The sequence below is a fragment of the Lycorma delicatula genome, chromosome 1, assembly GCF_047948215.1.
Source record: "Lycorma delicatula isolate Av1 chromosome 1, ASM4794821v1, whole genome shotgun sequence".
NCBI classification, from domain to species: domain Eukaryota; kingdom Metazoa; phylum Arthropoda; class Insecta; order Hemiptera; family Fulgoridae; genus Lycorma; species Lycorma delicatula.
This window is the reverse complement of record NC_134455.1, coordinates 393,840,969-393,859,132: the sequence shown is the minus strand read 5'-3', so window position 1 is coordinate 393,859,132 and position 18,164 is coordinate 393,840,969. Positions and strand designations below refer to the sequence as shown.

General features: G+C 28.2%; 2 protein-coding genes across 2 annotated transcripts in view; both read left to right on the top strand.

Moving 5' to 3' along the window:
- Nucleotides 1–6,493, top strand: part of LOC142318001 (uncharacterized) — a 59,740-nt gene extending 53,247 nt beyond the window's left edge. Inside the window, exons 11-12 of the mRNA XM_075354534.1 lie at nucleotides 2,746–2,860; nucleotides 6,355–6,493. The gene's annotated coding sequence lies outside the window, so the exon portion shown is untranslated. The remainder of the gene's footprint in view (nucleotides 1–2,745; nucleotides 2,861–6,354) is intronic.
- On the top strand, nucleotides 1,889–16,293 carry LOC142318000 (methyl farnesoate epoxidase-like). The gene is made up of 5 exons (XM_075354533.1): nucleotides 1,889–1,904; nucleotides 6,355–6,535; nucleotides 10,322–10,439; nucleotides 14,000–14,141; nucleotides 16,056–16,293. Exons 1-5 carry the CDS (start codon nucleotides 1,889–1,891, stop codon nucleotides 16,235–16,237), a joined length of 639 nt encoding a protein of 212 aa, XP_075210648.1. The 3' UTR covers nucleotides 16,238–16,293.
- Nucleotides 16,294–18,164: the final 1,871 nt, after the last annotated feature.

The following is an 18,164-nucleotide window of genomic DNA, read 5'->3' as shown; positions in this document are numbered from 1 at the left end:
AGTGTATCATGAATTCTTGCCAGCACGTCATACGGTCAGTCAGGAGTAATAACTAGTAGTTCTACGCAGTTTGCATGAAGCAATCCAAAGAAAACACCCAGATTTGTGCCGTAACAATTCATGGCAATTGTACCATGGTAATATAATCCACCTGTTTGAATTTTTATTTTATTCTATTTAATTAATGCACACTTATCATTAGAAAAATTACTTTTATTTAAAAGCTACTGTGCTAATATTAATAAATCAGAGAGTTTTAAATATTAAATTCATGTGAAATTTCTCTTTTCAAAATGTAAATAATGTTTTAGGTTTGTATAACAGGCAGTATGTAATTTTGATATCTTATTATTACAAAACTGCCCAAAAAGGAGTGTGATGTATTTAGGGTATATGTACGAGGGTTATTTTTTATTCAAGATCCGTTCGGTCACAAAATTAAAACCACAGTGAAAATAAAAAAAATTTTTATTTGTAACAAGTACTTACATAATTACGCTATTTCTCTACATAGTCACCACTCCGATTTAGAAATTTGTTGTAGCATAGTACCAACTTTCCAATACCCTCGTCATAGAACGGAGCCGCCTGTGTTTTCAGCCATGTTTATATGCTGGTCTGCAGCTCGATATCTGTGCCAAAATGTTGAAACGCTGGCTAGGAGAGAACTTTGTGAAAAAGCCACAATTCAGAATAAGTGGAGAGGAATGTTGTCTTCAGGCATTGTCTTTCTCCAAGACAATGCTTGGCCGCACACTGCAGCTGTAACAAAGAAGCTTCTGCAGCGTTTTTGTTGGGAAGTGTTTAATCACCCATCATACAGCCCAGACTTGGCTCCATCTGATTTTCACCTCTTTGCTCACATGAAATGCCGGCTAGGAGGACAACATTTTGGCACAGACATCGAGCTGCAGACCAATGTAGAAACACGGCTGAAAACACAGGCGGCTCTGTTCTACGATGAGGGTATTGGAAAGTTGTACCGATACCCTCATGAGGGTACCTTCTATGAGGGTACATTTGTTGTTCCATGCTACAACAAATGTCTACCACAACAAATGGTACAACAAATGTTGTACCACTGTACAAGCCCAATGGCCGAACAGAATTAAATGTATGACTCCGCATTGGAATCCTTACATTATAAAAAGTGTCACAGGCTATGTAAATATGTATATATATTTATATATATGTAGTAGTGAAGATTTTCCGGTTGAAGCACAAACTTTAATGAATTGACTTAATGAACTCTGAGTCTCTATCACTGTGTTTGGTGGGTTTGAACTGAATAACTCAAATCAATAGAATGAATAATATTATAAAAATAATAGAATTAAATTGATAAGTAAAATAAGACAATATTAAATAAATTAAAAGAATTTCTGTTTAATAATAATCGGCTCCCGTGAGGACTGCGTGTGAGGCTACAGTGGTAAGGTGATCTGAGCACCTCTTGAGAGGCTGACTGATCATCATCAACTGGTAACAAATGAGTTGCCTCTGAGGCGCTATTTTGGTAGGTGCTCTTATAATATCTCTGCAGTCACCTAATTTTCAAAATTTGAATGGTGAACATCTCTGAAAATAAAAAATTTGATGTAACAGATAATTCCCAGGTAACCAGTGCATGAATTACCGACAATTGACATCTTTTCATGGAGATGATCCAGATTTTCAGAAATTGTATGATGTACAATTAATAATATTTTACATCATGCAATTTTTGCTAACATCTTTTAACTGATAAATCTAATAATTCTAGTACACTGTTTGAATTCTTTAAGCCAGTAATTCTTGTGTCATGTTTATAATACAGATTAATAAAATAAAATACGCCAAAAGAAATGTTGACAGGAATTTATTGTGTACTTAGTAGAAATTTCACATCATGGTTAAAGGAGAAAGTATAGTTTGCCAATTTCTTCTGGTAATTAAGAATGATTAAAAAAAGATTTTTGATTTCAGTGAAAAATAAACCAAAATTATCAACAAATACGTGCTATTTCCAACAATGCTAAACATAATGGTGTACATAGGAAGCATTGATTTTATAAGACATGATTCACTTTCATTGAGAAGAATGTTTCAAAAATATCACTTATTTGAAAATTACAGGAATTTTTAACATTAATTAATCATTATAATAAATTTTAAAAAAGTAGTGGAATAAGGAAATACACATTGAAAAAGTAAATATAGTTATTTCTTTTAAATTATAGCAAATACATAAGTATGAAAGCATAATATTAGTGATAGGGGTTGGCAAGCAAAAGAAATGACAAAGAATAAATTATTACCAAAGTTTTTAATTTTTTGCAGATAAGGTTAAACAAGATACAATGTCAATACAAGTTAATAAAGTTGTTCAATTGTTTTTTCTTCTTTAATGTCAATAGACTTGATGAAAACATTCATGAATGTGTAAGAGCATTACAATTACAGAAATTGTAATAATTTTAGCCTGATGGTTGGTAGGGGTATCTTTAAAAATTTTTTTTTGTTGAAAATTTAATTAATTTATAAGTAATGATTTAAAAAGAATAAAAAAATTAATTATCATGTCATTTTATACATTGAGCAAACAGTGTAAAGCAACTATACTAAATATGAAATAATTTCTTTAAGAGAACGTAAAAATGTAACATGCTATCATACAATTTCTATAATTTACATAATTTTATTATTTGTAGTATTTGATACTATAAAATTTTATAATTACAATTCATAATATTTGTTAATTTCAAGGAAACAATTGAATAACATAAAAGAACATATAAACCTGAAGAAACAAGAGATGTGATAGATGCTTTTCTTCATGAAATCGAAAGGCACAAACATGAAAAGTTTACAATATACCATGGTATCAATTCTGTTCTTTCATATGTCTCTAATTTTAAATATTCCCTTACAAATGGGCACACAGAAATGGGTGTACTAATCTTTTTCTTTACATTATCTACCCCAGTTTTTCTTATGCAAGGAAATAATCTGCTGTATAAGTGACTACTGTCACTTATACAGCAGATAATTTGGTATTAATGGGATTTATTGTAGAGATATCAGAGTATCCACCTCATTGCTGATGGCTTTTGCATGCTGATATGTTCTATGCATTAGGTTTTGTGAAGAAGCCAGTAGAAACCACTTCACTTCTTACTTCCTCTAATTAGCTTACTGTTAAATTCTTGTTATTTTGGAAGTGCCTATGTTATTTGCATGAATGACTTGATTTGAGTTGTCTGCACCTGCACCTATTAGAGTACAGTACCTGATATACACAAAATTGATATTTAATTATAATTATATTTAACAAGCTAATGATTAAAAGTTAAATTTTCAACTATTTTGTAATGTGTACCATTTTTTCACATTAAAGAACATGTATTAAATGTCAGTACTTTACAAAGACAAGTTAAAGACTGTTTATATATATTAGCAGGAGCACTTACTTTTGTCTCTGTGACAATGTGCTACCATCATCACTCATATAATCTGTGAATATTGTTCTTGGAAAAAATTTGTAAGTACAAACTAATTTCAAAATAGAGTTTTCATAATTTATGTTATATACAGTGAAGGGGTCATTTTAATTTTTTTTTATTGGAGAATGTCCTCCCAGAAATATTTTGTCAAAAAAGGATACACTGCAATCATGGTTTACGATTTTAAATTTGAGTTGGTCCTATTTAAATTTTATAACAACTAGTATTATGGTTATTAGCTTACAAACTATCAGATAAAAAAAATTAACTAATTGAAATATAAAAACATATTAAATATCAGACAAGAATATTTCTTGTGGAGAGAAAAAATAGAGCTTCTATTACCAAATTAAACAAATCTCATCAAAATTAAAGAAAATATAAAACTGCCTTAATAGAAAGGAGATTTTTTCTAAATTAAAAAAGGATTTTTTTTATTGTTCAATGAATTTTTTACATAAATTTATTAGTTAATAATGTAATTGAAATATTACATTTTTATTTTTCACCAAATATTTCATGATTTTTGTTCAATTGTTTAATGTATTTTGACAGAAGGAAGATAGTGCTAGTTTATTGATTCATTTTTTCTTTTATTGAATAATACATTTTCAGAGATACTTCATCAGTAGTCATCATTATTATTGTTATAAATAATGCTATTGCAAAAGAATACAGTTAATGGACAAAGTTGACAAATTAATATGGCATTTTAAAATTAAAAGAAAAGCTGGCAATGAATTGTATGTATTCATTTTTTCACTTCAATCATTTTAAGCCCTATTTGTATCCTCTTCCGTCCCATCCATATTATTTGAAATTGAACATATATATATCTACATAGCTCTGTAGATATATTTTTCCATGTAGTATATTTTATCCATTCATAGACCAAGGAGAGAGATGGTCTTTTAATACATCCAGTAAGAGTAAGTGAATGATCATAGTTTGGCATCCAATAAGAATAAAATTCTTTCAGTCTGTTTTTTAAAGGCTTAATAATACAAACATCTAAAGGTTGAAGGAGAGTAGTTAATCATCCTGTTACAATTACTAATTCAAAATTATTTTTTGATAGTGAATTTTTCACATTTTCAGTTAAATGTCCCCAAAAGCTGTCATGGATGAGCATAGATTTTATGTTTCACAAGCTTTTGGGTTTATGAAACCACACCGGTTTCAACAATTCATCCATTAAATGAATATCCATCCATCCATAACTGCAAAATAATTTTCCATTTTTTTTTTTTAATAATCAAACACAGTTAGTTGTTGCTTTAATTCAAGGGATTTTCTGAATTTCAATTCACAAAACGATTGTCTTTTTGAATAATCATCAAGCAATAAATCCTTTTTCTTTTGCAAATCTTGAATGCACAACTTATTGAATATTTCAGCTACTGACACAACATTTAATTTTTCAGCAATGGTAAATGAACAAAGTTTTTTTTGTTTGAAAACATAACTTTTAATCAAAAAATATTAAAAAAAAGAGAGAGAGGAATGTGACACATTTACAATTAATAGATAAAAAAAAAATAAATAAATAAAAGGACCAATTTTAAAAACAAAATAAGTTAACAATTATAAACTAATCACTAAGTAAAGGATTTTTTTTCACTTTTGAAATCAACTGAATACTGAAAGGTAAAGGAAAAGCATGAAGAAGTTAAAACTAAAAACGAATAAAACTAAAAACTACAATGTACCATACTTCCAGAAACCTGTTTTATTCTATGTACTTTGTTACAGAAAAAGGAACTAATAATGGACACATAACAATATTAACCCCTGTTATTATTCTTCCTCTAAATCAATACTTAAATTTTAAAAAAATTTTTGAAAAATTAAGAAGATATCTTTTGTTACTCCAGACCATTGGAGTTGGATGGCCAAAAAGATTTTATGAAGAACCTGTTGGTTTGAAGACCTATTGTTGTAGAAAATATAGATTTAAAAAACTCCCTTTACACCTTTTCTCAAGCATTTCAAAGGTAAATAAGTAAAAATATATAGTCATTTTTCAGGGAGGGGGTGAATATTAAATAAAAATTTTTGGCAATTTATGATCTTGATATAAAAAGAAAACTTTTGTAAGAAATTTTTTTTTTGCTATACCACCCAAATAAAAATTTGAAATTTTATTTTATTAAAACACCCTCACCCCTTTTCCAGTTTTTGCAAAAATTTAATACATTTTCCCCCAAACAGGATTCAGAGTTACAATATAAGCCAACATAAATATGTACAAACGTCCATCTGACAAAAATAGATTTTTTGGACCTGGGAGCATTGGAATAAAAAATTTTTCATAAATTATTTACAATTTACTTAAATGTACCTTTTTGTTAATTTTTTTTTAATGTATCCTTAAGGTCAAAACTTAAAACAAGACCTTTTTTTACTGATCTACATATTTCCCATTAAAGCTATAGCAGCAATAACTTTATAGCTGGGAAAGTAATGTAAGTATTTTTAATTTCAAAATTTGTCATGATTTGGATATGTTTATATAATATTTAATAAAACATGTCCTATGAATATACCAAAATAATGCTTTAACAGAATTATTGTGCGTTTTATATATATATATATAAAACATGCTTGCACATGCATAAACATAATTTGACCTTTTAAAATGTAGTAACTAAATGACTGTAGGTGACTTGTCAGGAGTCATGAATCACATCTGAAAATAGATTGTAGCAGTTCTCAAGAAAATGGTTTCCAGACATATAAAGAATAGTTAGAATTGAAATGGTTCCCTGCCATCCTCACCTATGTAATAACATTAGTATTTACAAAAAAATAATTCCTTAATGTATTCAAATTTTTTTTAACAAATGCTAATTTTTCTTTCTTATTTTTTCAGAAAACCAACTGGTTGTGTTACTTCTTGATATGTTTATGGCTGGTGCAGAAACCACCAGCAGTACACTATCATTCGCAGTCCTTTATATGTTACATTATCCTGATGTACAAAAACATGCGCAATCTGAACTAGATATAACGGTTGGCAAAGGAAATCAACCCGTAATGCAACATCTTTCAAGGTTTTTAGTATTATTCATTATGAAATCTAAATAAAATATGTTTAATTGTTAGATAAGTGGTTAGTTAAAGGCAGGCAGTGGTTCCCAAACTATGCCCATGGACGCCTTTTTATAGCAAAAACCTGACCATGAATCCCAAAGTGAAATAACTACATAACTGTGTAATAGAAAAATTACAAATTTAACTTTGATGTCTTGAATGGTAAATGGTGATGTATTTATGCAAAAATAACTTATTAAATAAGTATTATAACTTATTATATATAAGTTATATATTATAACTTATTAATAAGTATTATATATGCAAATTATAACTTTTGTTTTAAAATATAAAATCACATTTATTTTTTTTGAGTGAGATGGGTGAACCTGATGGGATGATATGAGATTATGTTTAGCTCTATGTTTGTGATAACAGTCATAAGTCTCCACGAGCTCTAATTTCCAGTCGATTTCTTTTTTTTGTGATGAGGATCATAATTGCACTAAATCCACGTTCTTCTAAATAGTAAGGTAGGAAAACAATTGACAGCTTCTGTATTGCGACCCATAATGTAGGATGTAAAGTTATCTGTTTTTGTAACCAGAATTTGTGGTATCCTTGTTCAAACATTGATTTCAGCTTCTCATTTGTGAATAATTCAATAAGTCCCTCTAGTATTAATATGGATTCATCTGAGTTTGTGGATCTACTTGCAAAAGGATTTAGCATCCAATTGGAGATAACCAAGTGAAGAATGTCTTAAAATTTCTGGCTGAAGTCAGAATGAAGACCGTTAAGTTTTGATAATAAGTAAGCAAATCTTCATCTTGTTTTTTGCAATTTTGAAAAATTTGGAAACTGAAAGCATTCTCCTCTCCCCTACTTTTGTTTGTATAGAAAATGTTTTACAACAAACGCATATATTATACCTTTAGTTTTAATTAAATTTAATTGATGACTTTATAGCTTCAAATTGGTTTTGTTAAATCTGGCAAATAAGGCAGTCATATAAGCTATGTAATTTTTCAAATTAATTGAATTGAGCTATATATGTAATTTTCAGGAATTCCAACAATGAATCAAAAAGTGTATAAAATCTATCCAAACATGCACTTTTAGATAACCAGCAAACTTTCGTGGTAAGTAGTAAGTAAAAGAAGACTGTAATCTTCATTATTTTCCAAACAAAGTTGAGTAAATAATCTCTCATTTAAGGCATTCCTTTTGATTTTATTAACTGCTCTAATGACATAATCTGGTGAGCCATGCAAGCGTTCACTAAGATTTTTGGCTAAACATTTTTTTTTGACTAAATGTTGTTGATAAATGGCATAATGTACAGATAATACATTTGGTATAAATTGTTTTAAGTATGCCAGAAAGCCTTGATCTTGTCCTACCATTGTCAGAGCACTGTCACTAGCAAAGGAGAGGATATTACTCAAGGGTATAGCTTTTACATAGAATAAGTTGTTGAATTCATTAAATATTGTTTCACCTTTCATATCAAGTTTCCAAATATTTGGCGGATAACAATTCTTTGGAAATTTTTTCTTCTTTCACAAATCTCACATAAGCTAAAAGTAAAGTTTCATTTCCTGGCAAAGTTGACTTGTAAAGCTGTATAGGGAATTCAGTTAGACTTATATAAAGAAATTTTTACACACTGAGCCATTTCATCAATCCTTCTTTGTACTATATTATTACTCAGTGGAATTCTTTTTAAAACATCAAAAGCTGGTTTATACAGCACAGTGCATATTACCTCATTTACAGCTGGTAGAATAAGTTCTTCACCGATGGTGTGCGGCTTTCTGGACTTTGCAATCAGTAAAGAAATGTTACAAAAAGCACGCAGTCCATCGTCATCTCACTCAGATGTTGTCGCAATGATTGTGTTTTCAAATATTTTTCTTTTACTGTTTCAAAGAAAATTAAATTTTTTTTTTGTCGCTATAGACTTTTGTCTAATGTTCCTTATGCTTAAAAGGTTTCATTGATTTGTTTGATAATGTTTTATCGCATAGAAGGCACATAGGTAAAGTACTATTTCCTGATAATGGAATACAGCCATATTTTAAATATTCAATACTATATTGTCTGCATTTTTTCTTCGGCTCACTTATACTCTTATCTGTAAAAAAAGGACACAAATTTAAGATACAAGAAAATAAAAGAAATTATTTCTTTGCAAAAAATCACTATTTATTAATTTTTTGTTTTATTTTGAAAATGAGATTCTATTTGTGTTCAAACCTGCAAAGATATATAGATAGATGGCTGTGGTCGGCTCGACTCCCACCACGCAATATTTGTCATTACTGTTATTTTATGTACCTATCTATAATATTTTACTCAGGACATAAAAATTGCTACCAATTTATTTTAACTTTTATAATAATGAAAATGGGTTACAATTATTTTACTTTATATTAAACCTTTCACGAACCCCCTGATGTTGTCCACACACCCCCACATTAATTTTAATTTGCCACAGACCCCCTCAGCAGTCAAATGACCCCAAGGGGTCCATAGGAACCGGTTTGGGAATCTACGGTTTATGCAAACATGTTTTAATGAGTCTGTATTACTCACTTCATAATGTAATTATAATAATTAATTATTGACAATATGTTCACAGGACTCTCAGTTAGCTAGCCATTTGTGGTAGCCAACTCCCAATCCACTAACAACAGTAACAGATTAATAAAATGTTTATTATCAGTAACTTTTAGAAAATTTATTTATAGAATTTCCTTCTAAACAACTTTTTAAATTTGAAATGTAGATTTTCTCATCTTGTTTATTTCTGGCTGCTTACAATAATGCAAAGTTCAATAAAAAATTATATATGATAGGAAGTATGTTCTTGTCTATGTTAATCAATAAACTAATAAAATTATTCAGCATTATTGAAAACCATAAGTGTAGCCTTTAAATTTCATTACATATGTAATTCAAGTTTCATTGAGTTTCTCAACTGAAATATCTGCAATGACATGTCCAAGATTATCCAGCATCCTTTTGTAAATCTCAAACACAAGTTCATTTTCTTTAAAAAAGTAAGCATTATTAGTTAAAATTTAACATACAGACTAACACTTTTAATTTGTATATTTTTTAATAATGATTTTACACTGATATGTATATTTCTTGAAAGTTTTACTTTTGGTGAATATTATCTCTTTCTATATTAATATAGAATTATCAGTTAGTTTAGTATGTTTTTATTACATATACATATTTGTAATTTATTTTTATTTTTTTATTCTCTATATTTTTTTTGCATTTCTCTAGAACCCTGTTTCAAATTCAATAAAATATTTTATTTTTAGCAGGATTTTGATTCACTTATTACCGTGTAATTTGATAGTTTCGGGGTTCAACTCTCAGAAATGTTGTTCACCCTAAAGATCACTATTTCTTTCCATTTTGAGGTTGGACAAAAGAAAATTCAAATTGGGTTTTCAGTCTGTTATAAAGCAGAATAATTTTAAAATAAAAAAATTTAAGTCACCTTATTTACATCAAAACAATATATTAAAAACCAAAGTGATCTCAGGATAAGATTAAACTGCCTCACAACATTATCACATTTATAACATTTTTGCTATTGTTTCATTAGTTTTATAAAACATATTAAATTGTAGCAAAAAAATAAAAATAAACTATTTTAGACAATTTTCTTGTTAACAAGAACACATAATTTTCTACAGTGTTTTAAGACTTTTTTTAATAATATGTACGTAAATAATCTGTAATTTATAATAGTATTATATTAAATTTGTATTATTCTGTTAAAGATTAAGTTACATTGAAGCTATAATAATGGAAGTTCAAAGAATTTGTAACATTGCACCTATAACTGCTGCACATCGAGCAAAATCTGACACTAAAGTATCTGGATATATTATTCCAAAGGTAATGAAAAGATGTTATTTTTTTCTTTTATATTCATTGTCTCCAGATTTTTCATGCTTCTATAAGAAGGACCTGACAAAAACATGTTGAATAAGAATTATTACACTTAAATTTTTGAACAATTTTTGTCTCAGACTTCCTTTTAAAATCACATTATAAGGAGTATTTTAGATAAAATTAAAAAAAAAATTTCTCAGCAATAAATTTTGTAGCTTAGGTATTTTAACAGTGAAATTTTTTAATATATTTTGCACATTAATGTAAAACACACTATTTATTTGTATGCATTTATACAGAATGTATCACAAAATTCTCCTAGGACTTTCTCCTAGAACTATTCTATTCTTGAAAATAATGGAAAAGTTCATATAAATATATGTCCTAAAATGCTTTGCTAGTGAAAAATTTAGCTCAGGTTTCAGCTACCCTGGTGAAATTAGGTTGTACTGAAATTTTTAGGACATTAATTAATGGGTGAATTAATGATTTTTCATGGTTTTTGACCTGAAAAATCAAATAAAATAGGTCCCAGAACCGTATCTGCAGTAGCTCTTGATAAATCTGGAGTCAAGACCAAAAATTAGGGTAAAAAACCTTGATTTTTATGTTTGATGTACAATAACTTTATTAAATGGATGATAAACATATAAAACTTTTAAACAAAACTACTAGAGAATTTAATTCTAAAATAGTTCATTGTTTTGGGAGGACTTTCATGGTTTTAAGTATAATATTCTATTATTTCAAAAATTCAAACTTTAAAGAAATGAGAAAATGTACTATAAATAAAAAAAAAACTATTTTATCTTTCCTTAAAATATGGTAGGCCTACAAAAAATGCTTCCTCTATGAAAACAAACCATTAGAAAAAATAGAAAGGTCAGACACTTTTGTGTCTTGATAACAATAAGAAAAGGAGCAGAATAGAAAGAATATTTTTTAAAAAAATGTTTAGAAACAAAACAGTGTGACTGTTACAAAGTGTGAAGTAAGATCCTTGGAACCCGTTTAATATTTTACTCATAAGTTAACTAAATTTTCATGTAAAAGTACTTTGAATGTCTTCAGATCTAACAGACAGACAATATGACTTTTTGTTTCCATTTTAAATAGTTGGAACAACTTATAATAGGACTAAGTTAACAACCCACCGGGTTGGTCTAGTGGTTAACGCGTCTTACCAAATCAGCTGATTTGGAAGTCGAGAGTTACAGCGTTCAAGTCCTAGTAAAGCCAGTTATTTTTACACGGATTTGAATACTAGATGGCGGATACTGGTGTTCTTTGGTGGTTGGGTTTCAATTAACCACACATCTCAGGAATGGTCGAACTGAGAACGTACAAGACTACACTTCATTTACGCTCATACATATCATCCTCATTCATCCTCTGAAGAATTATCTAAACGGTAGTTACCGGAGGCTAAACAAGAAAAAGAAAAAGGAAGGACTAAGTTAACAATAAATATTTATTTTTAAAAAAATTACAGTTGAATTGAGAACTTTCTCCTTTATTGAAATCAATTAAAACAGCAATTATTCATTCTGCCATACAGTTTAATAAATTAAAATAAACTTTATATGGCATTGATTGATATAGTCATTAGACACTAATATAATAATATACCTTAATTCCTACTCTTCAGTTTCCAGAATTCTATTTCCTAATACATTGTAGATATTGCAGAAGACTTATCAGTTTCTACGTGGGGTACAGTCTTTAATAATACGCAGGACCAAATTTCTTATTTAGAAACTCATGCGTTTTTTATTTTGTTTTTACTCATACATTATACTGTTATGTAAACTATTGTTCATTTACAGTTATTACTATTATTTTTAAATCATATTAAAATTATGATTCTATGATTAATTTTGAATATTTTTTCATTAAAAGTAACTGCGGTATTAAATAACTCCAATTTTTGAAATGCTTTAAATATTGGAGTATTCTTTTTTATTAACTGCTGAGTGTGAATCTGAATGTTATGCACTCTATACATGCAATATTTCTTGTTACATTTATATATGAGTATCTCTCTATAATAATTATTATTATTTGTGTTTTAAAAAAAAATAAATTCATTTTTATAGAACTCTATGGGCATTTTTGGAAATATATGGTTTCTTAGGAAATTAATACAAATTACTATATATATTTTATATCAAATGATTGATATTTCTGTTCTATGCTAATCTTCTCACCTGAACATATTTACTTCATTGTACATCAGTACTGTTTTATAAAATACAATGTCTTGATGTATGACTCATCAACCTAATTCATCTTACTCATAAGATTCTCAGACTAATTTTTCTCTTCTCTTATTCAGTTTGAATTTATCGACAAAAGTTCATTTGAACTTTATCAACTCAGATGATTTCCAGCATCTTCCTATATATCATACTTCGAAGACTTCTTTCTATTCTTGGTCATTAATAGTTTTCCTCTTGTCAATATTTCAATACCATAATACTCCACAGATGTTTTATAAAATTTCTTTGTAATGCTTTGATTTTTGTTTGCTAATAAAAATGGCTGTTCTCCTTGGAAGCTTACCTAAGGTTCTGCCAATCTGCTTTTAATGCCTTCCTTACTTTAACCTTTAAAATTTTACTACAAAAAAAAAATAAAATTCTGTAACTTCTAATATATTATTTAATTCATCATTATACTTCTTTCCATACATGTATATAATTTTTGTTTAATATTGTTTATTTATTTTCAAATTAAATTTCTTTCTCAGAAATAATCAGTCGCATTCAAATTTTTTTTAAATTCGTTTTTGGTTGTACAAAAAAGAAAACAATATAATGAAATATAACAAGTTTATTTTACCTCGTTGAAGATAAAATTGTGCAAACCAAAAATCAAGATCCTGCACTGTCTTTTGAATATACAAATTGAAAAAACAAAAGGATTGTCTTACCTTTTAAATTAGGCTTGCATTTTTTGCCCTCCAATTTTAAAGTGTAAGTTAATAAATTGTAAATAATGTTTCATTTTAGTTTATTTTGTTAGCCTAAATAGTTTATTTCGTTTTACAATCATGGCTTCTCCAGACCTACAAATGCCATATAAACCTTAGTCTTCTTATGCTTGCCTTTCAAGATTAATCCTAGAGCGAAATGGCCTCCCTTGTACCCTTGCCCTTTCTGAAAACCAACCGCTCTTCATCTGCTACTTTTAACATTTTATCATCATCTGTAATCTAACTATGTATTTTTGTATGTGTTATTAAGACACAGTAATCTGTGCTTCTTACATTAATTATTCCTGCTTTTAGTAGTTATCAATAATTACCTTTTTTTAATGTGAGAACACTTTTCCTGTCACATAAATTACATTTACAAATATATACAAACTAATCTGTACAGTTTTATTTAGTCCTACTTTTGAATACTGAATTTTTTTGCTGCTTCATCTTATTTATTCACACTATGTTTTATGTGATTTGTGCTTCAGGGTGTATTTTACTTAGCAATGATTTGGCACTATATGTTATGCTTAAAAGCAAAATTAACCAAGTTTACTTCTGTATTTTCTTTCCTTTATTTTAGGATACAACAGTTTTAGCTAGCATCTATAGTGTTCATATGGATAATGAACACTGGGGTGATCCAGAAAATTTTCGTCCAGAAAGATTTATTAACAATGAAGGAAAAATTATTCAAGATGAGTGGTTTATACCGTTCTCTTTAGGTAATGTATTACCTAAACAACAAAACAACAACAAAAAGATAATATTCTAATCATTAAATTAACTTATGGACATGACATGACATATTTTACAATTTAAACATTAGATACTGGTATTTTTTAAGAATATTATATTTTAAGTTAGACTAAACAATCTTTTGAGGGGAAAAAATAAGTAAAATCAACTTAAAAAACCAAACTGAAGCCAGCCCAAATTAGAGGTCTGTAAGTTGTAGGGCATATTTGTTTTTAATTTGGTGTCAACTACAAAATGTCAAAATTTAAACAGTTAAAAAAGTACTTATTATTTTTTAGTTTTAGTGTTTTTAAGTTGATTTTATATTTTAGGAATTTTGATTTATTTAATATTTTTCAATTTGTACTAAAATTTATATAAGCCTACAAAAAAAGGGGATAGAAGATTAAAGAGGAATAAGAGGCCTGATGAAAAAGTAATGTCTGGAATAAACATAAAAGATAAGAATTTACATCTTGATAAAAGAAGGAATACCTAGAAGTGGCCAGAAGTTGTCTTTTTCACTCAGCAGTAACTGAATGTGAGCTGACACTCTAGAATGTATAGAGTTTTTTGAAAACAAAAAAAAACCTTAAGTTTTTACCTTAAGTTTATACACATACATTCATATAAAATACAAAGTGACAAATATTTTTCTTATTATTTCTAATATTATGTTGTATTCTGTTTAACTAGTGAACAGTAAGCAACCTCATCATGGCCCAATGAGATGAGGATGATCAGTGTGATATGTAATTGAGGTGTATATTTTCATACTCAGATTGACCATTTCTGATACATATGGTTAACTGAACCCCAACCTCGGCCTTTCATCCAGAGGTCCCAGGTTCAAATCCTGGTCAGGCATGGCATTTTCACATGCTACAAAAATTGTCATTCATCACATCCTCTGAAGTAATACCTAACTGTAGTCCTGGAGGTTAAAATAAAATCCACTTAAGTACACTGGTATCCACTATCTAGTATTCAAATCCATATAAAAGCAACTAACTTTTACTAGGATTTGAATCTCAGAACCTTAACTTCAAAAATCTGTTAAGAACTGATTTAGCAATTACTAAGTTTGCTTAGTAATTGCTTAGTTGCTTTAAAGTTAATTACTAAGCAACTCTGGTGGGATATGATTTTCTTTTTCTTTTTTTTTTTTGACTGAAGGTTTAAATCTCTTTAAATATATTTTCATCAATTCAGGGAAATTGATGAAATTTTCTTTAAGTTTCATAAAAATACTTGAAAATATCAGTAATATCAGGCTTTATATCAATAAGGCTTAAATATTATCAGACTTTAAATACAATGCTGCAGCAATACAATATTAAGGTAGCAGTCTGACAAAAAATTTTTTATGGAACGACAAACTAAAAAAAATCATCAAAATTATTACATTTGGCTTGAACTCATAAAAAGAAAAAAAACATGGGTTAAATTGAGGACCTCTTTTTGACTTCTTTGATGAAGAATTGATGACTTCTTTTTTGAAGAATTCTAGAAAATATATTTAAAAATGTTCCCTCCTGAGCAGAAACATATACGTAGTACATAGATTCCCAACAGAAAGTGAAACATTAATTTGATGTGTTAGTTTACATAACCTACTTTTTTCATCGAGACACTTGTAAATTATATGAGGTATATGCAGTAATATTTGGATTTTTTTTAAACAATGATTTTCATTATGCAGTCAGTCTCTGAGTAGAACAAAATGAACAATCACAATCATTTCCATTTTATGGCCAGTATGCTGTTACCAGCGTAAGCCTGGTTCCAGAGTAAGCCAGGCTTACTCTGGAAAGCCTTAGTGGGATACTTTTTCTTCCTGGAAATGAGTATACATTTGTCATATTATTTTTTTAAATTAATAATCAATTGAACTGTTTCAGGTAAAAGGCGATGTTTGGGAGAGACTTTAGCAAGAGGAAGTTGGTTTTTATTTTTTAGCACTATTTTACACAATTTTATTATTTCATCACCACCTGCTGAACCTCTTCCCTCACTCGAACAAATTGATGGAGCAACACTTTGTCCTTTACCATTTTATGCCGTTTTTACACCACGATTTTAATTAAATTTTAGCTTCTCTTTTTAAAATAATGCAACGAAATGTTGCATTTACGAGTATTAATGTTTATAATTTTATGAGAATAATCTAATAATAAAATAATTACAATTTAACTTTATGGCATGTTAATATTTTTTGTTTGCTATATTAAAACATATTATCAACATATTTATATTAACATATTTTTTGGAATATCTCTTAATTTTAATTTGTTGAGTTTGTAAAGCAATTCAACCTTTGATAAAATCTTTTCAAGAACTGAACTGATAAATAGACAATTAGAATTTGTAACAAGATAAAAATTATTTTTTATGTACATGTTTCTACGTAAAATACAGGACAAAAACATTACCTGAAGTACGTGTTGACTGTTGAATGAATTGTTTTTTGTTAATTAACAGCAAAAGCTGCCTAAGCAAGTGTAAAACATGCAGAAAGTATTTCTAACTGTTTTATTTAATTTTTTAAGTCAAATTTACCCATCATTTTCATGTTCTGGAAGGAAAATAATTCATTGTTAAGTGAAAATTTAGTTAACACATCTGTGGTTTTTCATCATTTTTATAATTATAAATGATTATAATGATTTTTATAATATTTGATTGATTAATTTACCCCCTAATTTTGGGAAGGGTTCTTTTTTGAAGTAACTTTAAGTTATCTTGATTTTATTTATTTTTATTACAAAAAGACGTTAAAAAACTATTATTTTTACATTAAAAATAAAATACAATAATCTCCTCAATATAGTTTTTTATAGAGCTCAATATTATTGTACAAAATACAATGAGATTTTAACTGTCAGAAGAAGTAATTTGTACGTACAATAATAAATAAAATTTTTACAGGACTTTTATTAACCGATGAAGATTTATGGGTCGAACAAAGACGATTTGTTCTTAGACATTTAAGAGAATTTGGTTATGGACGTAGAACCATGTCCGGTATTGTTGAAGAAGAAGTGATAGAGATGGTCACATTATTTAAAAAAAAAGTTGAAAAAGGAAATGGTAAAATAGTTATGGAAATGGATGAAGCATTTGGAATATTTGTAATCAATACGTTATGGAAAATGCTTGCCGGTCTTCGATACGATCCGGAAGATAAAAAAATGAAAAACTTACAATGTCTTTTAGATGACTTATTTAAAAGTATTACCATGGTTGGTGCCCTTTTTAGCCAATTTCCAGTACTTATGACTATCGCACCGGAAATCTCAGGTTATAAAAAATTTGTCAGCATTCATCAGAGCATATGGGTGTTCTTAAACATAAGTAAATATTTTTTTTATAAATATGTTATGTAATTAATTAATAGTTGAAATTATATTTACCTCTAGCCACGAATAATGTTTAAATTGTTATCAGAGCACGGTGCAATATGTTCATTTTTATCTGTCTGATATATAAATAATGAATGAAGTATACATTAAATGTAAATACATACTTCTGAGGGAGGAAGGAAACTAGCATCTATCATATTTGTATTAGTCCTGGTTCGAGACTTTTTTTTTGCGTTGTCTAGCTTTGTATTATAATTGATTGAAAAATTTAATCGATCATATCAGTGGATCGTTGACCAAATAACTGAATTTACATATTGAATTACCACAATACTATATTTTATACAAACATTTTGTGATGTATTGGAAAATATCTAACGGTTTGACTAAACTGTTGTTTCTCAAGAAACAAAAAACGAACTGTTGTTTCATTTTGGTACAAACTATTTTTTCCTACCCAATAGTAATAATGCATAGCAAACATGTTAACTCAACAAGCAGAGCTATTATCTCACGCTAATGAACATTAAGTTAACGAAAATAAAATTGAATAAACTGTTTGCTGTTTGCTGAGAACAGGTTATTTGCTCAGCAAATTGTCATTTTATCAATATTAAATACCCTGTAAGTCTAAGATTGAACAGTTTC

Excerpts from the sequence above, each read along its gene's own strand:
- LOC142318000 (XM_075354533.1), top strand. Across the intron at positions 6,536-10,321 it reads GTAATGCAACATCTTTCAAG|ATTAAGTTACATTGAAGCTA; the intron begins GTTTTTAGTATT and ends ATTCTGTTAAAG. Across the intron at positions 10,440-13,999 it reads CTGGATATATTATTCCAAAG|GATACAACAGTTTTAGCTAG; the intron begins GTAATGAAAAGA and ends CCTTTATTTTAG.